Consider the following 24,977-nt stretch of genomic DNA (forward strand, 5'->3'; position numbering starts at 1 on the left):
ATCACCCACCTGTAGCACGCGCTCCAGCAGGTATATCTCTCTGGTCACCCCCAAAACCAATTATTTCTTTGGCCGCCTTTCCTTCCAGTTCTCTGCTGCCAATGACTGGAACGAACTACAAAAATCTCTGAAACTGGAAACACTTATCTCCCTCACTAGTTTTAAGCACCAGCTGTCAGAGCAGCTCACAGATTACTGCACCTGTACATAGCCCACTTATAATTTAGCCCAAACACTTACCTCTTTCCCTACTGTATTCATTTTATTTATTTATTTTGCTCCTTTGCACTCCATTATTTTTATTTCTACTTTGCACATTCTTCCACTGCAAATATACCATTCCAGTGTTTTACTTGCTACATTGTATTTACTTTGCCACCATGGCCTTTTTTGCCTTTACCTCTCTTATCTCACCTCATTTGCTCACATCGTATATAGACTTGTTTCTACTGTATTATTGACTGAATGTTTGATTTACTCCATGTAACGATTTACTCCTGTGTTGTTGTATGTGTCAAACTGCTTTGCTTTATCTTGGCCAGGTCGCAATTGTAAATGAGAACTTGTTCTCAACTTGCCTACCTGATTAAATAAAGGTGAAATAAAAATAAATAAATACAATTTGGGGGTATTGTGTGTAGATTGATGAGGGAGAAAAACTATATAATGAATTTTAGAATAAGGTTGTAACGTAACAAAATGTGGAAAAAGTCAAGGGGTCTGAACACTTTACAAATGCACTGTATGTTGCATTAACTTCTCCAATTTAACCAAAATTAAAAGTAATAGGATTAAGCCAGTTTCTCAGATGAAACTATCTTCTTTAAATGTTTATATTTGTCAACCCAACACAATTCTAAATGACTTTAGTAATGCAGTAAATAGACTAAAGTTAAGGCTATCTTACAAAGTAATGTATTAGTTTTTATTTAACATTAAAATGAATAACTCATCCATGGCCACATTTTGAGGTTACTGTAACTGTTATTATGTAATCCTAGAAAACGTGCATGTTCAAGATAGCGTCCAAATGTTGCAGGTCTGTGGAGAACTTCGAACAGCATTGATCACTTGCACTTTTAACCTCTTCGAGATAGGTGGCGGTCTTTTAATTCTTGGAAAAAGACGTTCCCGTTTTAAACAAGATATTTTGTCATGAAAAGATCCTCGACTATGCATGGAATTGACAGCATTGGAAAGACAAGTCTCTGACGTTTCCAAAACTGCAAAGATATTATCTGTGAGTGCCCCAGAACTAATGCTACAGGCGAAACCAAGATGAAGTTTCATACAGGAAATGCCCCAGATTCTGAAGGCGCTGTGTTCCAATGTCTCCTTATATGGCTGTGAATGCGCCAGGAATGAGCCTGCGCTCTCTGTCGTTTCCCCCCATTGTCTGCAGCATTGTGACCTGTTTGTAGGCATATCATTGGAAGATTGACCATAAGAGACTACATTTACCTGGTGTCCCGCCCGGTGTCCTGTGTCAAAATATTTGCTTAATCTGTAGGTCCATGCGCGTTCCATTTCTTCAGAAGATAAAGTAAACTGCCACGATGGATTTTATCGTCGACAAATATGTGAAAAACACCTTGAGGATTGATTCTAAACAACGGTTTGCCATGTTTCTGTCAATATTATGGAGTTAATTTGGAAAAACATTTGCGTTTTAATTACTTCTTTTTTTTTTCCTTACCCAAACGTGATGAACAAAACGGAGCGATTAGTCGACACAAATACTACTTTTTGTAAAAACGGAACATTTGCTATCTAACAGAGTCTCCTCATTGAAAACATCTGAAGTTCTTCAAAGGTAAATTATTTTATTTGAATTATTTTCTGTTTTTTGTGGAAAATGTTGCATGGTGAAAGAGGCATAATACTATGCTCGGCTATCAATACTGTTTGTTTCATAATACTATGCTAGGCTATCAAATGCTTGTTTAGCTATGGTTCAAAAGCATATTTTGAAAATCTGAGATGACAGTGTTGTTAACAAAAGGCTAAGCGTGAGAGCAAATAGATTCATTTCATTTCATTTGCGATTTTCATGAATAGTTAACGTTGTGTTATGCTAATGAGCTTGCGGATAGATTTACACAATCCTGGATACAGGTTTTTTTTTCGTAGCTAAACGTGACGCAGAAAACGGAGCGATTTGTCCTAAACAAATAATCTTTCAGGAAAAACTGAACATTTGCTATCTTAGAGTCTCCCCATTGAAAACATCCGAAGTTCTTCAAAGGTAAATGATTTTATTTGAATGCTTTTCTGGTTTTTGTGGAAAATGTTGCATGGTGAAAGAGAGGCATAATCCTATGCTAGGCTAGCAATACTGTTACACAAATGCTTGTTTAGCTATGGTTCAAAAGCATATTTTGAAAATCTGAGATGACAGTGTTGTTAACAAAAGGCTAAGCTTGAGAGCAAATAGATTCATTTAATTTCATTTGCGATTTTCATGAATAGTTAACGTTGTGTTATGCTAATGAGCTTGCGGATAGATTTACACAATCCTGGATACAGGTTTTTTTCGTAGCTAAACGTGATGCAGAAAACGGACCAATTTGTCAACACAAATAATATTTTTTGTAAAAACGGAACATTTGCTATCTAACTGAGAGTCTCCTCATTGAAAACATCTGAAGTTCTTCAAAGGTAAATGATTTTATTTGAATCCTTTTCTGTTTTTTTGTGAAAATGTTGCCTGCTGAATGCTAACGCTAAATGCTACACTAAATGCTACGCTAGCAATCAATACTGTTACACAAATGCTTGTTTTACAATGGTTGAGAAGCATATTTAGAAAATCTGAGATGACAGTGTTGTTAACAAAAGGCTAAGCTTGAGAGCAAATAGATTAATTTCATTTCATTTGCGATTTTCATGAATAGTTAACGTTGCGTTATGGTAATGAGCTTGAGGCTGTAGTCACGATACCGGATCTGGGATGGCTCAATGCAAGAAGTTAATGTAATTGCAACAACAATCCAGGTAATTTGGTTATGCTATTAATGTAGATGAAGCACAGTGATAACACATCAAGTTGTTGAATAAATACAAAATATCTGACATTGTAATCCCATTTGAACATTGTTGTGCTTTTATATGGTTGAAAGTGCAGTAATAACACATTTAGAGTGTTAGCAGTTGATGTTATTCTTCAATAACACAGACCCCAAGGCAAATCAGGGGGAAAAACATAGGTTAACTTGTTATGGCTGCAATCCCGGTAACTGGATCGATATGACAACTACCAGTGAAAATACAGGGCACCAAATTCAACCCACAGAAATCTCATAATTACAATTCCTAAAACATGCATGTGTCTTATATTATTAATCTTGTTGTTAATCCCACCAAGTGTCCGATTTCAAATAGGCTTTTCAGCGAAAGCACTACAAACAGAAAATACATGATACATTTTTCGTTACCTTTGATGAATTTCATCAGAATGCAGTCCTGGGAATCCCAGGTCCACAATAAATGCTTGATTTGTTCTAAAATGTCCGTTATTTATGTCCAATTAGCTACTTTGGTTAGCGCGCTTGGTAAACAATTCCAAAGTCACAAAGCGCGTCCACTATAACGTGACGAAATGTCCAAAAGTTCCTTAACAGTCAGTAGAAACATGTCAAACGATGTACTGAATCAGTCAATTTGTAAGTCGCTCTGGATAAGAGCGTCTGCCAAATGACTTAAATGTAATGTAAATGTCTTTAGAATGTTGTTTACATATATCTTGAATAACATTCCAACCGGAGAATTAGAATTACTTCAGATGACCGGTGGAACGCAGGTCCTTCCCCTGTGAACGCGCATGGTGAAAGAATGGTCAACTCGTGGCACTGGTGACTATTTCCTGTCTCATTCAACCCCCCTTCCTATTATAGTCATCAGACAAAGTTCTATTGACTGCTGACATCTAGTGGAAGGCGTAGGAAGTGACAACTCATCCATATCTCGCTGTAATTTCAATGAGAGCTTGGTTGAAAATCTGCCACCCCCAGAAAGAATACAAACAGGAAGTGGAATTTCTCAGGTTTTTGCCTGCAATATGAGTTATGTTATACTCACAGACATATTTCAAACAGAGTGTTTCCTATCCAATACTAATAATAATATGCATATATTATCAACTAAGACTGAGGAGCGGGCCGTTTACAATGGGCACCTTTTCATCCAAGCTACTCAATACAGCCCCTGCAGCCATAAAAAGTTAACTCAAAAAGGACAAATCATAGATGTTATACTGAAAAGTAGACATTCATTCTTCCCTGTCCTCAGTTTTCCCCACAGAACAAAGCAACAGGGTGTAATTTATAACCCCCTACCATAGCCTGTGGTTGACCAATTAAAGGTCCTTGCAGTAAAATTGGGCAAATGGCCAAATAGAAGTATCCTGCCTCAGGATCTAAGTATAGACAATTCAGACTAATGAAAACGTGGCACACGTAGCTATGAGTCCAGGACTGACATTCCCACACAGGTTCTAAACAGATGTTGAACCGAAAATAACTATTTCCATTGATAATTCCCTGTTGACCGTTAGTCCTCTCTTGACCTTTAGTCCTCTGCGTTGTGTATTTATCTTCGAAATAATCTTACAATGACAGCTAAATAAGAGCGCTTAAATATCACCTGTACCAGCACGTGTAAATCTAACGTCTGACAATCGAGGTGACAGGTGCAACACGTTCTGCCCAACGAGGATGGTCCCATCTAAACAGAACCAAGCAAATATTGACGAACACAAACACACACGTACTCACATGTGCACACACACAAATAATGATTGAATAATCATTGTTTGATTGTATAAAAGATATTAAAATTATTTTATTACATGTTGATAATTGGACAGACAACATCACAGCATACTTGCTTATTCATGTTTTTTGCCCAACACCATTGATAATTAAACACAATGTACTCTGTACAAAACTATATAAATCAAACATGCTTGCAGATGCAGAGGGGTCCATTTTAATAACAGATTAAAGCCATATTCTCTTGTGAATCAGGTAATTTCTTTAAAAGAAATTAATAAACTGCAGAATGTTGGTTAACATCATAGTCATTTTAAGAATGAATTGATCTTTTTTTGTTTTACATCAAATAGAAAAGACAAACATTGGCACATGCAATGTGAACACTTTGTGCTGCTTTTTCCTTACCATCCAAAGCCAATCAAACATAGACTGGATATATTTTTTTGTTGTCATCCAAACACGAAAATACTCTCCGATATTTACAAGAAAATATACATACATTGCCCGTCACTCTGACATAGTTATTTGTGTTAAAATAGCTGATTTGAGTTGATTTCATAAAACAAAATACATGTGACGGAGCTTGCTAATTAAAGTTATTCAATCACCCAAATAAGGGCACTGCGTTCATCCACCTCTGGCCTGCTCGCCTCCCTACCACTGAGGAAGTACAGTTCCCGCTCAGCCCAGTCAAAACTGTTCGCTGCTCTGGCTCCCCAATGGTGGAACAAACTCCCTCACGACGCCAGGACAGCGGAGTCAATCACCACCTTCCGGAGACACCTGAAACCCCACCTCTTTAAGGAATACTTAGGATAGGATAAAGTAATCCTTCTCACCCCCCCCTAAAATATTTAGATGCACTATTGTAAAGTGGCTGTTCCACTGGATGTCATAAGGTGAATGCACCAATTTGTAAGTCGCTCTGGATAAGAGCGTCTGCTAAATGACTTAATGTAATGTAATGTAATGTAATGTAAAATTCAACATAATGTTATGTCAGAAAAAATGAAAGATCAGGCACAAGGAACTAAGACGAAACCTCACTTAAAAACAAACCATGAGCACTGCAAGAGAATATGACTTTAATGGATATTACAAAAAATAATTTGATAACTGTTGAAATAAACTGTTCAGACATATTTTTTTCAGTGACACCTGTATCACAGAGGTTGTTCACTCACTGTTAATGGAAAACCCTACAGAGAGGTTCCAGGGTCTGGTTCTAGAACAGAACGGACCAGGGCCCAGTTACCATCTTACAGCTGTGTTTGTATCTTCATCATTCATTCACTCCTGATGTAAAATATCTCCATCCCTCCGTTTTCCCTATCCCCTGCCATCTTCCTCTTCAGAAGACACAAATAATGAAGGTTGACACCAACCACAGTCATGGAGTGCATAGGTAGGTAGTGTCCCTGTCCCGGTATTCTCTTCCTGTGATCCCTCGTCTTGGTCATCATCACAGAGTAAGGACATGGAGAACTCCCCGGGAACCCATCAGATCCTGAGGTTGTTGTAACTCACATATGTTTTCTTCGTAGCTTGACCTGAGAAGCGAGGTAGGTCAAAGATGATAATGGCATCCAACAGCACAACAAATTACAGTACAATAAGCAATGCACAAACATACACAGACATACATAAAATAAGATATTCACATGCATAATATATAAATACCCTCCAACTCTATCATACATTCATGCAAGTGAACATACAGTGTTCACAATCATTGCACAATAGCTGCCTGTTTTAGTGCATTGTATCACTTCAGCAACACGACTGAGTCAAACTGGTTTCTATTTTCAGATACTAACCAGCAAATAAAAAACACATACACAAACACCACGCAAGTGGTCACCTAACAAACGCTATAAACGTGATGTGATCCCAGTCTCTATATTGCCATGGAAACGGGCCAGACTGTTGCCGAGAATCAAGGTAGGTACTGTTGTGTACTGTGCTTGACTCCACCCATGCAGTGTTATCGCTCATGCCTAGCGGAGAAGTTCGATGCACATTGCGCTTCTTAAAGCAGAGACATACTGTAGCTTTGTAATCTCCTCTTCTTAATGCTGTAAATGTTGCCATGGTGAACTCCCATGGGATGTGCAATTAGAGTCTTACCACCTCCTGACAGTATTATTTTGTAGTCCTGGTCATTGACTATGATGAATAAAACATGTGTAAATATACAATATATTTTTGCAGTTAGGCCATAAGCAGGCTTAGCTGTATGTGTGTGCGGTTGGTATAAAAAATTGTGTGTGAGTGTGTGGCACGCATTCATACAATGAATGTGTGTGATATACTGTATGTAGATATTTACATATCTCTTTGACCTTCCAAAATATAGTGCAGTGTATTCAGCTCACTGGAAACTCCTGATTATTTATCCATGTCTCTCAGCCTCTCTCTTCTCGGTCTCGGTTGGGTGATAATTCCCTTTTCGTGGTATTGATTGGTCATCATACCAAAATTGATGTAAAAATCTTAAATTCATTCGCACTGCCAATAATCACTATGGGCACAGTGAAGATACATCTCCAATATCTCAAAATTACAGGGCAAATACTCACTTCTCTGCAAGGGATAATCATAGAGATATTAAGACTCATATCGATAGTGATGGACTGTAGAATCATCAAAGCTACTAATGCTCTTACTTAATAACTCTAAATCATTATGAGTCAGATCAGTCAGAGATGATCCCTCCTGAAAGGCACTATTTGGCGCTGTGACGGTTACAGGGGCTGACGGACAGTCTCCAGGGGCCAGGGAGCTGCAGTTCAAGTTTTGGGGCGGTCATGCGCATACATTTGACATTAATACATTTAATTTCCACTGCTGCTAAAATAAGAGGGAGATGGGAGGAGAGAGATGAGGGGAGGCGATAAGAAGTGTGTGTAGGGGAGAAAGAAGGTGAGAGATGCACATAGCAGATGACACAGTGTACATTTGGGAGTGCCTCTCGGATAGTGCCAACACCCTGCTTGGGATGCACTGCAACGACAGCTGTCGGCCCCCTACACAGTGTGTTCGCTCCATGAGCCACATGTGTCACTGGCAAGGAGACGATGTTACTCTCCTGACGCAGGCTCTCTCTCTCTCTCTCTCTCTCACTCACACTCACACAATTACACACATACACACACACTCCAGCTCATTACACAGATGACAATGACCATCACAGGGCAATTGGAGGAATTTCCATGGAAAGCTGTCATATTAGAGCTGTAATTGAGAGAGGGGCACACCTGTGGATAACATGTGTGGTGTGTAAGGTTGCAAAATTCCTGGAAGAATTGAAGGATTCCCGGAATCAGGAGGGAATAAGCATTGGTGTGTGCCATGTGATTGGTAGAGATATAGGGCCAACGGGAACTGTGTTATTACCATGGCCTGTCAATCATTTCTTGATTTAGTCTAGAAAAATAAGACAAGCATGTAGCACATATAGGGGCAATATACACCTGGTTACCAGGAACACCTGGTCTTTCCATGATTGATGTCATGATTGATGTCTTAAATCTGTGTAGACCAGTTAAATAAGGATTTTTAAGCCTTGAGACAATTGAGACATGGATTGTGTATGTATGCCATTCAGCGAGTGAATGGGAAAGACAAAAGTTTTAAATGCCTTTGAATGAGGTATGGTAGTAGGTGCCAGGAGCACTGGTTTGAGTGTGTCAATAACTGCAACGCTGCTGGGTTTTTCACGCTCAACAGTGTGTATGAAGTGTGTATGAAGATTGGTCCACCACCCAAAGGACATCCAGCCAATTTGACGAATGTAGACTGTTCTGAGGGCAAACAGAAGTGCAAATCAATATTATTGTATACTCAGTGTAAATTAGAGATACATTAATCCTTCCCATCACAGGTGTAATATCAATATCTTAATCCCCACCAGTCATGTTGGTCTTTGCATTTCAACATTATGATATTATCATAATTCACATCATCAAGCTCACTTCACCACACAAACAGTGGTGTCAACGACACACAACGGGTGTTATAGATAATCGTTCCTCATTACTAGTCTTTAACACAGACCTCCTGTGCTCTTAGCTACCAGCTACACTAAAGCAAAGGGCCTATTAATGTCAGTCTACAGGAAAGGCCCTCGTATTGGTTAAGCAGTGAAATACGAATGGAATAGCATGCTCCCGTGTGCACTTCCTGAACTTTTGGATGAATTTATCTCTGTCTGATTGCATATTATCTAATTCTATGTGACTGACTCATGGTGAGCAGGGATCTCACTCCTCTCGGTATGTGTCATGGGATGTCACAAACCATGGAGATACATGTAAACAGCAACTAGGAATATAAATCATTCAATTGCGCTGCTACTTAAACTACTGGAGATACTATGCAGCCAAATGTTGTTGTTAAAGAATAAGTTCATTGCCATGACTCACTCATGGGGTCAGTGTGTGGGTTTTCACACAGCTCAGATTTGGCCTCTCCGTTGGGCCTCTCGCTGGGCTTCACAGAGAGACGGGAGGACATGGTGGCGGCAGTGACCACAGCCTTGAAGCTCCTCTTCCTCTTCTGCACGTTAAGCTCTGGGTGGAAGATGATGACGTATACCTTGGGCATGTAGAGCATCCCGAGAGCTACAGAGGCACTGAGGTTCATAGAGATGGTGAGGGTAGTCGTCTGGATGTACAGCTGTGGAGGAGGGGAGGGGGAAAGAGAGAGAGAGAGAGAGAGAGAGAGAGAGAGAGAGAGAGAGAGAGAGAGAGAGAGAGAGAGAGAGAGAGAGAAGCCACACTAGTTAGAATATATTCTCACACAGTAAAACTCCCCATAAACCTTATCAAGCACTCACCCAGCCCTATCTACAGGTTGGTCTTGATGTATGGATGAGGGAGAGAGGCAATAGTCATACCACAGAGATGCCTGTAGGTTGTCTTGATGGATGGGGCGGCAGGATAGCCAAGTGGTTAGACCATTGGACTAGTAACTGGAAGGTTGCAAGTTCAAACCCCCGAGCTGACAAGCTATAACTCTGTTGTTCTACCCCGAACAGGCAGTTAACCCACTGTTCCTCGGCCCTCATTGAAAATAAGAATTTGTTCTTAACTGACTTGCCTAGTTAATTAAAGGTAAAAAATAAATGGATATCCACTGCTGAAAAATTGGCCTTAACTAGAGTACAGCAAAAAGCACCACACATTTACTTATTGTTAATTTCTCCATTGGTGGTTCTATGTTTGCGTTCTGATGCTGTAGGGGAAAAGATACCACTTGTTCTCCGACCATTCGTACTCCTGTAGTATTTATGAGGCACTTACTATCCATAGTGTATGTAGCAGCAGTAACTGAGCAGTTGGCTGTGTCTTAATTGGCATGAATTGGCACTCATTGCCTCTCCACTGCAGCACACACACACACACGATAACATACGCACTATACATACACATGGATTTAGTACAGTAGGAATGTGGTAGTGGTGGAGTGTGTTGTGAAATCTGTGAATGTATTGTAATGTTTTTAAAATGTCATAAACTGCCTTAATTTTGTTGGACCCCAGGAAGAGTAGCTACTGCTTTGGCAGCAGCTAATGGGGATCCATAATAAATACAAATACAAATACACTGCGATAGCTGATGTATTTTGAGCTTTTTCGTTCAAAATGGTGGGTGCTATATGCTCTTATACGACTTCCTTCCTTCACCTTACTCTTTGGAGACCATTGAACATAAGAGCTAATTTAACTCCATCTAGCACCTTCAGATTAGTCATTGGACTGGCCTAGGTCTGACTGATGTATTTAACTGTACATTTAAAGGTCCAATGCAGCTATTTTTATCTCAATATCCAATACCTTCTAGGTAACAATTAAGTAATGTGATTTAATGTGATTGTTTTCAATAAAAATTGTCACAAAGAAACAAAAATAGCTTCTTAGCAAAAAGCTATTTCTCATACAATAATTTTGGACTGTCTGGGAGTGGTCTGAATGAGGGGCATAATTGGAGGCACCTACTGGGAGAGATATGCAACCTGAAAACTAGCTGTTATTGGCAGGGAGGAGGCAAACACTATTTGTTATTGGTCTATTAACTTATGCTCCCTGGTTATGTCGCCAGGCAGTCCAAAACCCCACCCATGGAAAACAACCTGATATTTCACAGTATTAATCCAACCTCAGTGTGGAAATAAGCTTAGCAAAAAAGAAACGTCCTCTCACTGTAAACTGCGTTTATTTTCAGCTAACTTAACATGTGTAAATATATTAAAGAGATTAAACAACTGAGACATAAACTGAAAAGGTTCCACAGACATGTGACTAACATAAATGGAATAATGTGTCCCTGAACAAAGGGGGGTCAAAATCAAAACTAACAGTCAGTGTGGCCAGCAGCTGCATTATGTACTGCAGTGCATCTCCTCCTCATAGACTGCACCACATCTGCCAGTTCTTGCTGTGAGATGTTACCCCACTCTTCCACCAAGGCACCTGCAAGTTCCTGGACATTTCTAAGGGAGGAATGGCCCTAGCCCTCACGCTTTGATCGAACCGGTCCCAGACCTGCTCAATGGGATTGAGATCAAGGCTCTTTGCTGGCCATGGCAGAACACTGACATTCCTGTCTTGCAGGAAATCACGCACATAACGAGCAGTATGGCTGGTGGATTTGTCATGCTGGAAGGGTACCACATGAGGGAGGAGGTTGTCTTCCCTGTAAACGCAGAGCGTTGAGATTTCCTGCAATGACAACAAGCTCAGTCCGATGATGCTGTGACACACCGCCCCAGACCATGACGGACGCTCCACCTCCAAATTGATCCCGCTCCAGAGTACAGGCCTCGGTGTAACGCTCATTCCTTCGACGATAAACGTGAATCCGACCATCACCCCCAGTGAGAAAAAACCCGCAACTCGTCAGTGAAGAGCACTTTTTGCCAGGCCTGTCTGGTCCAGCGATGGTGGGTTTGTGCCCATAGGCGACGTTGCTGCCGGTGATGTCTGGTGAGGACCTGCCTTACAACAGGCCTACAAGCCCTCAGTCCAGCCTCTCTCAGCCTATTGCGGACAGTCTGAGCACTGATGGAGGGATTGTGTGTTCCTGGTGTAACTCGGGCATTTGTTGTTGCCATCCTGTACCTGTCACGCAGGTGTGGTGTTCGGATGTACCGATCCTGTGCAGGTGATGTTACACAATTTCTGCCACTGCGAGGATGATTGGCTGTCCATCCTGTCTCCCTATAGCGCTGTCTTAGGCATCTCACAGTATGGACATTGCAATTTATTGCCCTGGCCACATCTGCAGTCTTCATGCCTCCTTGCAGCATGCCTAAGGCACGTTCAGACAGATGAGCAGGGACCATGGGCATCTTTCTTTTGGTGTTTTTCAGAGTCAGTAGAAAAGCCTCTTCAGTGTCCTAAGTTTTCATAACTGTGACCTTAATTGCCTACCGTCTGTAAGCTGTTAGTGTCTTAACGACTGTTCCACAGGTGCATGTTCATTAATTGTTTATGGTTCATTGAACAAGCATGGGAAACAGTGTTTAAAGCCTTTACAATGAAGATCTGTGATGTTATGTGGATTTTTACTAATTATCTTTGAACGACAGGATACTGAAAAAGGGACGTTTCTTTTTTTGCTGAGTTGATATATAAAACACAGAAAAAACATGCTTTTGACTGCACTGCCCCTTTAAGGAGATTAAGCTACATAAACACATATTAGGCTTGCTGTTTTCAAGCAACATTCAAAGACCAAAGACATGTACTGTAGTGGGCGGTTTAGGATTATTTCGCAAAATCATCACATTGCTCATATTTATCAGAATTGTAGAAAGACCACTAGGTGCTTTTATCCCTTTTTTTATTAATTACGTAACACCATTTATACTTACATTTTTAAACACTCTGGGCTATATCATGGGTTTGTTCTGAATTATGTAACCCTATTCTTAAAAGGCAATCATCCTTCAATCAGCCATGTAGTTCAGAGACCCACACAAGGTCCTTCAAGAGTCTTAGATTAGGCTGAAACACATTAGAGGGCGTATCTCTGTGTTTGAAGCCCACCAAAAGCTACTCAAAACTGAGCTATGACACTTGAAAGAGTGAAATGCCACTCTTGTACAGTTGTAAAGGTCTGCATGGTAGAACAACTCTGAATCGGTTGGAGAGAAAATGTCACCATTTGCATAGTGTTTTCCACAGTAAATAGCACCAGCCATAGTAATGCCTTGCACACAATCTACAGAGAGACATTTACATGCCAGTCATGCCATCTGATCTCCGCAACTCATTCAAATACCAATATCATCGACATGCCAATAGCTTCTAGTATTGCCTCTCCTCTTGCTCTCTCTCCCTCGTTCACACTGTTTATCTCTCTCTCCTCTCTCCTTTGCGCACTCTCTCCCTCTCGATCTTTCCCCTTTCTCTCTCACCCTTTCCCTCTCTCCACCCTCATTCTCTCCATCTCTCTGCGGAGAAACATCTGAGCGAGAGATCTGGCTCAACATGCATTAATAACCATATGAATACCATGATGCTCATATCAAGCTCTTCTCAGCGTGTGCCTTTCCGCACCATTGTAAACAGAAGAGAATGGAATTCTGGATTGCTGTCAATTTAGAGCGCGTGTGATTGTTTTTATAATATCTCATCACCAGACGATCTCCACCCCTCGCTATGCTTCCATGTTTGGCATCCATAGCAAGACCACCACCATCACCACCACATAGTTTGGTCAAAGCTACTAAAACACTGCTAAAATAATCTTGTAATGAGATTATCTACTGCAATGCTGACCATACCAAAATAGATTTATTGACTATGTAAGAGACTAGATTTTTCTACTGTACAGTAGCCCGCAAGAAGTGTAAGAGTCATACACATACAGACCCATGCATGCACATGCACAAACAAGCACACACGCACATACATGCACGCACGCACACACACACAGTCACGCACACACGTTAACACAATTTTGGTCATTAGCTGTCCTAGCTGCACAGACAGGGTTTTTCAGAGTGCTTCAGTGGGAGCTTGACCCAAATTCGCATTCCCTCTCAGCCACCACATGAATGTTTAGCTTGTCACAGAGCATTTATAATGAATTCCCGTTGCTTTAACATAAATAAATACATGAATTAAATTTCACAACTGCTTGGCAACTCTCTATTTATAGCTGCAGAAGCGATTATTGAGATTCAGGAATCAAATGATTGAGCCTGAGTTTTACCATCTCAATCACGAGCATCGTCAAATGCCAACATCCAGATAACAGGAAACCAAACCACCAACCCGTCTTCTATCTACCCAGACAAAAAACTGATGAAAGGTTTTTAGATAATTATATCCACTAGGGAGGTACTTACAGCACAGGCAATTTTGTCTAGTATATAATGTGGATTATAAATGCACACAGCGATAAAGACACCATTCAGAAAAGTGACAATTAGGACGCTCTCCTGCCCTGGTGGAGAAAGCCTTCAATAATGGATCTAAGGGATTTGCATTCTCCTCTCATCTACCTGCAAGTCTCTTGTTGTTTTGGGTGGCCTACTTTCCCAGCCTGGCTCAGCGTAGCCAGTTCAGGAAGAAGTGTGTCTGCGTGCTGCTCTGGGGACCCGCTTCTCCCGAACTGCTTATGAATGGGCTTCTCATAAACTATGTAATTGGATGTCACTCACCTGCTGCAAATGTCCATGCCTGGGCTGGGCTGGTGTAGATGTACTCAGTTTATTATATCCTTTAAGGTTACCCTCTTGGCCTGGTGCTTTCATGTTAAAAAGATATCCCCCCTTTCAGAAGACGTTCTCAATCTCTAACCACTAAAATAAGGATGAGGCTTAACTTAATGCCTCTGGTTCCCGCAGTTCTCCTTCTGTTGATTGTATAAAGCTTTGGTGAGCGTTGCATGTTGTTTGAGGTTCCAGATGTGGAATCCCAGGCAGACACAGTCAGTAGGCATCCAGAGTATCAATTCAGTAAGGCAGAGCGCCTTGACAAAGAAGATGTCAAGTCTAACTCTTGTCAAATAAAGTTATTTGCTGAAATACAAGCGGATTGGGAGATGCAACTGCAGAATATGCTATTTTTCCGCCCCCTTAAAAGTTAAAGGAGGAAATGCTTCTTACCAGACATATTTAACCCCGTGAAATCTAACTTGGCAGCTCGACTTTAAGAAGTTCAGATAAGCACAAGTGCCATCTTACAAGACTTTAAGTGTTTGTAAGACATGTGTTGAGGTATAAAAGTTTTGTTTAACACGAGTTTCCCTTTCCGGGTGTGGTTATCTTGTGGAAGTTTCTATACTTTTAGGGAGAAGTTTGGTTGTGTGATGTTTGATGTCAGGAGTCAACACAGTTCTTCACAAAGGTGGTTTTCACTTGGTCAAATGTAATGAATGATACACAGAGATTACTTAGACATTCTTGAAACATTCAAATAAAATAGGTAAACCTGGAACCTGATCACTCCAGAATGTTTTACATTGTTGTTAAAAAACAGCTGACAATGACAGTAATACCCACATCTTCCAATGTTATTTGCGTCTTTGCTTTAATTAAACACAGGTACACATGTTTATTACAGAATTATTCACAATCCCTTACATGTACAGTGCATTCGGAAAGTATTCAGACCCCTTGACTTTTTCCACATTTTGTTACATTACAGACCTATTCTACATTTTTTTACTTATCAATCTACACACAATACCCTATAATGAATCAAATCAAATCTAATCTAATTTTATTTGTCACATACACATGGTTAGCAGATGTTAATGCGAGTGTAGCGAAATGCTTGTGCTTCTAGTTCTGACAATGCAGTGATAACCAACAAGTAATCTAACTAACAATAAGGGGATAAAGAATATGTACATAAGGATATATGAATGAGTGATGGTACAGGGCAGCATACAGTAGATGGTATCGAGTACAGTATATACATATGAGATGAGTATGTAGACAAAGTAAACAAAGTGGCATAGTTAAAGTGGCTAGTGATACATGTATTACATAAGGATGCAGTCGATGATATAGAGTACAGTATATACGTATGCATATGAGATTAATAATGTAGGGTAAGTAACATTATATAAGGTAGCATTGTTTAAAGTGGCTAGTGATATATTGACATCATTTCCCATCAATTCCCATTATTGAAGTGGCTGGAGTTGGGTCAGTGTCAGTGACAGTGTGTTGGCAGCAGCCACTCAATGTTAGTGGTGGCTGTTTAACAGTCTGATGGCCTTGAGATAGAAGCTGTTTTTCAGTCTCTCGGTCCCAGCTTTGATGCACCTGTACTGACCTCGCCTTCTGGATGATAGCGGGGTGAACAGGCAGTGGCTCGGGTGGTTGATGTCCTTGATGATCTTTATGGCCTTCCTGTAACATCGGGTGGTGTAGGTGTCCTGGAGGGCAGGTAGTTTGCCCCCGGTGATGCGTTGTGCAGACCTCACTACCCTCTGGAGAGCCTTACGGTTGAGGGCGGAGATACGGTGATACAGCCCGCCAGGATGCTCTCGATTGTGCATCTGTAGAAGTTTGTGAGTGCTTTTGGTGACAAGCCGAATTTCCTCAGCCTCCTGAGGTTGAAGAGGCGCTGCTGCGCCTTCTTCACGACGCTGTCAGTGTGAGTGGACCAATTCAGTTTGTCTGTGATGTGTATGCCGAGGAACTTAAAACTTGCTACCCTCTCCACTACTGTTCCATCGATGTGGATAACAAAGGGAATACAGGTTTTGATACATTTTTGAAAATGTATTAAATATTAAAACAGAAATACCTTATTTACATAAGTATTCAGACCCTTTGATATGAGACTCCACATTAAGCTCAGGTGCATCCTGTTTCCATTGATCATCCTGGAGATATTTCTACAACCTGAGTCCACCTGTGGTAAATTCAATTGATTAGACATGATTTTGAAAGGCACACACCTGTCTATATAAGATCCCAGAGTTAACATTGAATGTTAGATCAAAAACCAAGCTAGAGGTCAAAGGAATTGTCCAAAGAGCTCCGAGACAGGATTGTGTCGAGGCACAGACCTGGGGAAGGGTACCAAACATTTATGCAGCATTGTAGGTCCGCAAGAACACAGTTGCCTCATTCATAAATTGAAAAGGTTTGGAACCACCAAGGTTCTTCCTAGAGCTGGCCGCCCGGCCAAACTGAGCAATCGGGAGAGAAAGGCCTGAAGGACAACAATCTCTGCATCACGCCTTTATGGGAGAGGCGCCAGACGGAAGCCCCTCCTCAGTAAAAGTCACATGACAGCCCGCTTGGTTTGCCAAAAGCCACTTAAAGGACTCACCGACTGATGAGAAACAAGATTATCTGGTCTGATGAAACCAAGATTGAACACTTTGGCCTGAATGCCAAGCGTCACGCCTGGAGAAAACCTGGCACCATCCCTACAGTGAAGCATGGTGGTGGCAGCATCATGCTGTGGGGATGCTTTTCAGTGTCAGGGACTAGGAGACTAGTCAGGATCGAGGGAAAGATGAGTGGAGTAAAGTACAGAGAGATCCTTGATGAAAACCTGCTCCAGAGTGCTCAGGACCTTAGACTGGGGCGAAGGTTAACCTTCCAACAGAATAATGACCCTAAGCACACAACCAACACAATGCAGGAGTTGCTTCTGTACAAGTCTCTGAATGTCCTTGAGTAGCCCATCCAAAGCTCGATCCAAAATCTCTGGAGAGGCCTGAAAATAGCTGTGCAGCGACGCTCCCCATCCAACCTGACAGAGTTTTAGAGGATCTACAGAGAAGAATGGGAGAAAATCCCCAAATACAGGTGTGCCAAGCTTGTAGCTTCATACCCAAGAAGACTCTCGGCTGTAATCGCTGCCAAAGGTGCTTCAACAAATTACTGAGTGAACGGTCTGAATACTTATGTAAATGTCATATTTCGGTTTTCAATTTTTATAAATTTGCAAACATTTCTTAAAACATGTTTATACTTAGTCATTATGGGGTATTGTGTGCAGATTGATGAAGAAAAAAAACTATTTAATCTATTTTAGAACAAGGTTGTATCCTAACGAACTGTGGAAAAAGTCAAGGGTCTTGAATACTTTCCGAATGCACTGTAGTTCTACTCCAAAAGTTATGTACTATTGGATTATTCCCCATTCCTAGTGAGTGGAAGGCAGCGGAACATGAAACAAGTTGGATTTGGAAGCTGGTGATTCTCAGTCATTAGCCTGTATGCTGACTGATGAGTGGCTGACTGAGCGAATGCAGGTGTAGAGGGGGGCAAAGTGATATTTTCTTGCCGTGTGTACATGGCTTCACACAACATGGGCTTGGGTGTCGGGTAGGCACAGGTGCGGAAAAACAACGGCAGGCATCAGGTTGGCGCGGAGCTGTAGAGAATTTAGTCAATACGCAATAGAACTTTAGCTGTGCGATCAAAGCAAGATACAATAACATAAGGTCAACTGGATATCACAATCTTAGTCTCAATATTAGGAGTTGCCTGGTATCGTACGCCAACATGTTGCGACACATCTTTAGATAATCGGAGTCCCTGAATGTTTTAGATTAATCTAAATGAAACGGGGCCTTTTCAGTCGAAAGCAACAAGTGCAAGGTAATTTTGAGACAAGGAGCCTGGTCAAATACAGCAAACAATCCCTGTATGCAAAGCAAACACACACAGATATGTACATGTACACACAAACACACACACACACACACACACACACACACAGACACACACACACACACACACACACACACACACACACACACACACACACACACACACACACACACACACACACACACACACACACACACACACACACACACACACACACACACACACACACACACACACACACTTAAGGGGTAATGGAGGGGTCCCTGTAAACACCACTCCTCCCTATCTGCTGAAGGCCACAGGAGTGGGCCTACATATAACCTTGCATCAAGAGGCTAGCACTTTCTTTGTGGCTTAGGAGTATGTAAGACGATAGCCAGTGTTCTGTAAGAGTTAACTGCATGAAGATAGATAAACACGTTACAGGCTCTCTAGTCACTGGGCGTAACATAATGAACTCCTAATCGCTTCTGAGAGTGTAATTTATCTATGAAATCAGAGGCAAATTGATGAGGAAAATAATATTCCTCTTTCCGTAGCCTAGCAGGAAGGATATTGAACAGTGTGGCTCTTTTAAAACGTTAGGAGTAACACTTTCCTGTCGACGTCGATATTCTGTCAGTGGAAAACATCCACTCAGCTACATCATGTACACAAGGCCTGCCAAGCATCACACGAAACTCATGAATAGAGCAGATAAAGGCATCTGTATTCTGACCAATACTGTTCAGATAAGCAATGACTAGCATAGGGGGTAAGGATTTTCAATCAACTCCAGTAACTGCTGATGTCAAGTGCATTTCTAAAGTGCACCTTGTCAAGGAATGGAATGTCTTGAGTCAGACGACTTATCCCCTTTTCTTCTCCTCCTCCTCCTCCTCCTATTCCACCTCCTCCTCCACCCCCTCTTCCTCCACAGGATGAGGCATAATAGTGTCGAGCCCCAGGCGTGAGAGCTAAGATAATTACTACCCCTCTCTTTTCCATGCTCTCCTCAGGCATCTCACAGCATTCATCTTCTTAGAATGCCCCCCTCCCCTTTACAATGCCTATTTACGTCTCCTGCGGTCCCTGTGTGGGTTTTTATGCACATCTAAGCCATGTGAATTTGAAATCAAAAGAAAATGAGTCTTGAACACACACAGCCACTGTGTGTGTGCATTTTCTTATGTGTGTTTCTGTTTTTTGCATCTTTATGTGTGTGTCAGTGTCAATGTGTGTGTTTGTATGAGATAAAACACAGGCTGGAAGGAGCGGAAGCAGCGCAGGCGGAGAGAAGGAGAGGGATGACTCACCTTCTCTGCAGATTGGGCCGTGCCAAAGAAGATGGGGATGAAGGCCAGCCACACAATACATGTGGTGTACATGGTGAAGCCGATGGGCTTGGCCTCGTTGAAGTCCTCTGGCACGTCCCGGGTTTTGATGGCATAGATGGTACATGTGACCATCAGCAGGATGCTGTAGCCCAGCGAACAGATCATCTGCAGGTCCGTGATGTCACACTTCAGCACGCCACGCGCCAGGTTGGGGTTCATGGTCCTTTGCTCGTCGTAGTCGATTACTGTGTTGGGCGGGTCCACGGCGAACCAGATGAGCACGCCCAGCAGCTGCAGGCAGATGAGGGAGGAGGTGATAGCGATCTGGGAGGTGGGGCTGATGAAACGTGGGGCGGTCACCGTCTGCTTGCCCTGCTCAAAGATCCGGTAGATGCGGTTGGTCTTGGTGAGCAGTGCGGCGTAGCTGATGCTCATCCCCAGGCCCAAGAAGATTCTCCGGAAGGAGCACACGCCCACATCGGGCTTGGCGATCATCAGGAAGGTGATGATGTAGCACAGGAATATGCCCGTCAGCAGCACATAGCTCAGCTCGCGGCCCGATGCCCGCACAATAGGTGTGTCGTTGTAGCGTACGAACGTTGCCATGACGAAGATGGTGGCGATGATGCCCAGCATGGCAAGGAAGACGGGAATGACTGCCCAGGGGGAGTGCCACTCCAGCTTGACGATGGGGATAGGTTGGCAGGTCGTCCGGTTTGGGTCAGGCCTCATGTCGTAGGAGCACAGGCGGCACAAGGTCTCATCGTATTGGTACTGGTAGCCATCACACAGCTCACAGTGCCAGCAGCATGGCATGCCCTTCACCCTCTTCTTCCTCTCACCTGTCTTACAGGGCAGACTGCACACAGAGATAGGGACACCCGGCTCCCCTACTGGCCACTGCATCTCCTCGAGCTGAGAGAAAGAGAGAGGACACAGGCCACGGGGTGAGAGGGAGATAAGCAGTGGAGGTAGCACTTCAGATAAGAGGGCTAGTCGATAGGGATGAAGCGGTTTACATCTACCTGACAGGCAAATGGGCCTGGACATGGTGTGTGCATACAGGATGAGGTACATGTCTTGTGTCACACCATGTCTTACTGGCTAACTCGCTACTACTGCAGTAAGCACAATACTTTAAATTACACTTAATATAACCTCCACTGAGTTGTTGCAGTGGAGAATAAAATATATTTTTCCTATTTCCAATCATAAGACTGCTAAGAATAACAAAAATAAGCCAATATACTTTCAAGTGTCCTATTCCTTATTCAAGAGTAATTGATATCACCATGGAGACAGCACTTGCATTTTTATTAAATAAAATTCAAAGAGAGAAACCATGAAATAAAGAGTGCAGAAGCCAGAGAGGTATGAAAAATGGGATTAGTTTAGGAGAATCAGATTTACCACCTTAAAAATGTCATGTTGCCTGCTGCCAGCACAGCCTAGCATACATTATGCCATGCTAAACTTACACAAATGCTTGTCTAGCGTTGGCTGTAACACATATTTTGAAAATCTGAGATGACAGTGTTGTTAACAAAAGGCTAAGCTTGTGTTTCAATATATTTATTTCATTTCATTTGCGATTTTCATGAATAGGAAACGTTGCGTTATGGTAATGCGCTTGAGGCTATGATTACGCTCACGGATACGGGATTGCTCATCGCTAGAGGTTAATGCAACCGCTCTGTCCGATTTCAAAAAAACTTTACGGAAAAAGCATAATCTGAGAACGGCGCTCAGAGCCCAATCCAGCCAGAGAAATATCCGCCATGTTGGATTCAACAGAAGTTAGAAATAACACTATAAATATTCATTCCCAGGAATCCCAGTTCGACAATAAATGACTGATTTGCTCCATAAAGTCCATCATTTATGTCCAAATAGCCACTTGTTGTTACCGTGTTCAGCCCAGTAATCCATCTTCATGAGACGCGAGCACTTCGTCCAGACAAAAACTCGGAAAGTTCCGTTACAGGTCGTAGAAACAAGTCAAACGATGTATGGAATCAATCTTTAGGATCTTTTTAACATAAATCATCAATAACGTTCCAACCGGAGAATTCCTATGTCTGAAGAAAAGCACTGGAACGAGTGCTAACTCTCTTGTGATGCGCATAATGAGACCAAGGCACTCTGCCAGACTACTGACTCAAACAGGTCTCATGAGCCCCTCCTTCATAGTAGAATCCTAAAACAAGTTTCTAAAGATGGTTGACCTCTAGTGGAAGCCTTGGGAAGTGCAACTTGACTCCATAGACACTGTGTATTCGGTAGGCCAAGCTTTGAAAAACTACAACCTCAGATTTCCCACTTCCTGGGTGTATTTTTCTCAGGTTTTCACCTGCCATATGAGTTCTGTTATACTCACAGACATCATTCAAACAGTTTTAGAAACTTCAGAGTGTTTTCTATTCAATACTAATAATATGCATATATTAGCATCTGAGACAGAGTAGGAGGCACGCTATTCATCCAAAAGTGAAAATGATGCCCCCTGTTCCAAAAAGGTTAACAAGAAGTGTATCTTTCATTTGCTGTATTGGACTTGTTAATGTGTGAAAGTTACATATTTCAAAAAAATATTTTTGAATTTTGCGTGCTGCCTTTTCAGCGGAATGTTGTCGAGGGGTCCGCTAGAGGAACGCCTGCTATCTTGTTTGTTTTTTTCGCATCGCTTGTAACTTATTTTGTACATAATGTTGCTGCTACCGTCTCTTATGACCGAAAAGAGATCCTGGACATCAGACCAGCGATTACTCACCTCGAACTGGATGAAGAATTTTCTTTAATGAGTCGGACGGGAAGGATATACTCCAAACACCCGAACAGGCCCTCATCCCCGTCAGTCGCTGGAGAAAGAAACTGAGATTTCGATGAAAGAGATCGGGGTGCCTTGTGAGGATCAGATGACGAGTGGCTAACCTGCCTTTGCAATCAGTACTGTTAGCTAACGTTCAATCCATGGAAAATAAATGGGATGAACTGAAAGCACGTATATCTTACCAACGGGACATTAAAAACTGTAATATCTTATGTTTCAATGAGTCGTGGCTGAACGACGACATTAATGACATACAGCTGGCGGGTTATACACACTTTCGGCAGGATAGAACAGCAGCCTCTGGTAACGGGGCGAGAGCCTATGCATATTTGTAAACAACAGCTTGTGCACGATATCTAAGGAAGTCTCAAGGTTTTTCTCGCCTGAGGTAGAGTATCTCATGATATGCGGTAGACCACACTATCTACCTAGACAGTTTTCATCTGTATTTTTCGTAGCTGTCTACATACAACCACAGACCGATGCTGGTACTAAAACTGCACTCAATGAGCTGTATACCGCCAAAAGAAAACGCTATAATCCAGAGGCGTCGTTCCTAGCGGCCGGGGACTTTAATGCAGGGAAGCTTAAATCAGTTTGACCTATTTTATATCAGCACGTCAAATGTGCAAACAGAGTGGAAAAAACTCTAGACCACCTTTACTCCACACACAGAGATGCGTACAAAGCTCTCCCTCACCCTTCATTTGGCAAATCTGACCATAATTCCTGATTACAAGCAAAAATTAAAGAAGGAAGCACCAGTGACTCGGTCAATAAAAATGTGGTCAGATGAAGCGGTTGCTAAACTACAGGACTGTTTTGATAGCACAGACTGGAATATGTTCCCGCGATTCAATGGAGGACCGAGCACACCCCCATTGTCTTCAACCAGGGATGTAGTGGAGCAGGTGGAGAGCTTCAAGTTCATTGGCGTCCACATCACCAATAAACTAATATGGTCTAAGCACACCAAGACAGTTGTGAAGACTGAAAAGACTGAAAAAAGACTGAAAAGATTTGGCATGGTTCCTCAGATCCTCAAAATATTTTACAGCTGCACCATCGAGAGCATCCTAACGGGCTGCATAACTGCCTGGTATGGCAACTGTTCGGCCTCCGAATGCAAGGCACTACAGAGGGTAGTGTGAATGGCCCAGTACATCACTGGGGCCAAGCTTCCTGCCGACCAGGACCTCTATACCAGGCGGTGTCAGAGGAAGGACCTCAAAGACTCCAGCCACCCTAGTCATAGACTGTGCTCTCTGCTACCGCACGGCAAGCAGTACCGGAGCGCCAGTCTAGGTCCAAGAGGCTTCTAAAACAGCTTCTACCCACAAGCCATAAGACTCCTGAACATCTAATGAAATGGCTTCCCAGACTATTTGCATTGCCCCCACCCCCTTCTACGATGCTGCTACTCTATGTTATTATCTATACATAGTCACTTTAATAACTCTACTAACATGTACATATTACCTCAATTACCTCAATACCGGTGCCGCCTCACATTGACTCTGTACTGGTACTCCCTGTATATAGCCCCGATATTGTTATTTACTGCTGCTCTATAATTATTTGTTACTCTTATCTCTTACTTTTTGGGGGTATTTCTAAAAAAAATGCATTGTTGGTTAAGGGCTTGTAAGTAATCATTTGACTGTAAGGTCTACCTGTTGTATTCGGCGCATGTGACAAATACTTTTTGATTTGAAGTCATCTTGAAGAACTCTTTGTCATCCCACATCACAACTTGTATAATTTTCCCCATGTCTCTGGCTCCCAAAAAACAATGATTATGTAAATTGCTCTGATAATAATCACATTAAAGTCTGTCCTGAGGCTTTAAGATATTACACAACCAAAAAATACATTAGTGCAAGCCAAAACCTACAACGACTACAGTGTGTGAGCATTCCTGTACATGCTGCTCTCTCATGTCCTGCAGCTCACATGTACCTGCATGACAAATGTGTTGTTTCAACGCTGTCTCAGTGGATTGTGATCTGCTATCTGTTATCTGTGCAGGGACTGTGATTTGTTACGTGGACAATGTTACTCCCTGGAACAGTTCCTGATTAAACACTGACTCTCCGGCTGGAAACAGTAATGAGACCAACACCACTGTTGCTATGGAGACCACAAAGCAAGATTTGTCACCTTGGACTGATACGGATAATTTATTTTTTTGGGAGGAGGGGTGGTTTGTTGGGTTTGTTGTTGTCAGGGAGGATTTAAGCCACTTTTAGACACATTTTGATGCAGCTCTTCATCAGAGATGACATAATCAATCTGTCTCCTCAATATTTCTTGACAAACATATTTCATTAGACACGTGTCAGTCTTTTTCCGTCATGGACAACTTATCGTTGTCTTACCAAAAAGCAACAGCAACATTCTCATTACTACAGGCTAATTCCTCAATTTGATTTGACATTGCTCTTCCTAAACAAGTTGTGT

General features: G+C 42.0%; 1 protein-coding gene across 3 annotated transcripts in view; it reads right to left on the reverse strand.

The window, feature by feature from the left end:
* Positions 1 to 5,657: 5,657 nt before the first annotated feature.
* Positions 5,658 to 24,977, reverse strand: part of LOC124031678 (metabotropic glutamate receptor 7-like) — a 151,346-nt gene continuing 132,026 nt past the window's right edge. Inside the window, exons 8-10 of one of the 3 annotated variants that reach the window (XM_046343225.1) lie at positions 19,667 to 20,602; positions 9,197 to 9,437; positions 5,658 to 6,322 (exon numbers count right to left, since the gene is read on the reverse strand). In XM_046343225.1, coding sequence (XP_046199181.1) covers positions 6,273 to 6,322; positions 9,197 to 9,437; positions 19,667 to 20,602 — 1,227 coding nt within the window. In that variant the 3' untranslated portion in view covers positions 5,658 to 6,272. Of the gene's footprint in view, positions 6,323 to 9,196; positions 9,450 to 19,666; positions 20,603 to 24,977 lie in introns of all 3 variants that reach the window. The other 2 variants (XM_046343224.1, XM_046343226.1) reach the window with 2 other exon arrangements.

The sequence above is a fragment of the Oncorhynchus gorbuscha genome, linkage group LG03 (assembly GCF_021184085.1).
Source record: "Oncorhynchus gorbuscha isolate QuinsamMale2020 ecotype Even-year linkage group LG03, OgorEven_v1.0, whole genome shotgun sequence".
In the NCBI taxonomy this organism is placed as follows: Eukaryota; Metazoa; Chordata; class Actinopteri; order Salmoniformes; family Salmonidae; genus Oncorhynchus; species Oncorhynchus gorbuscha.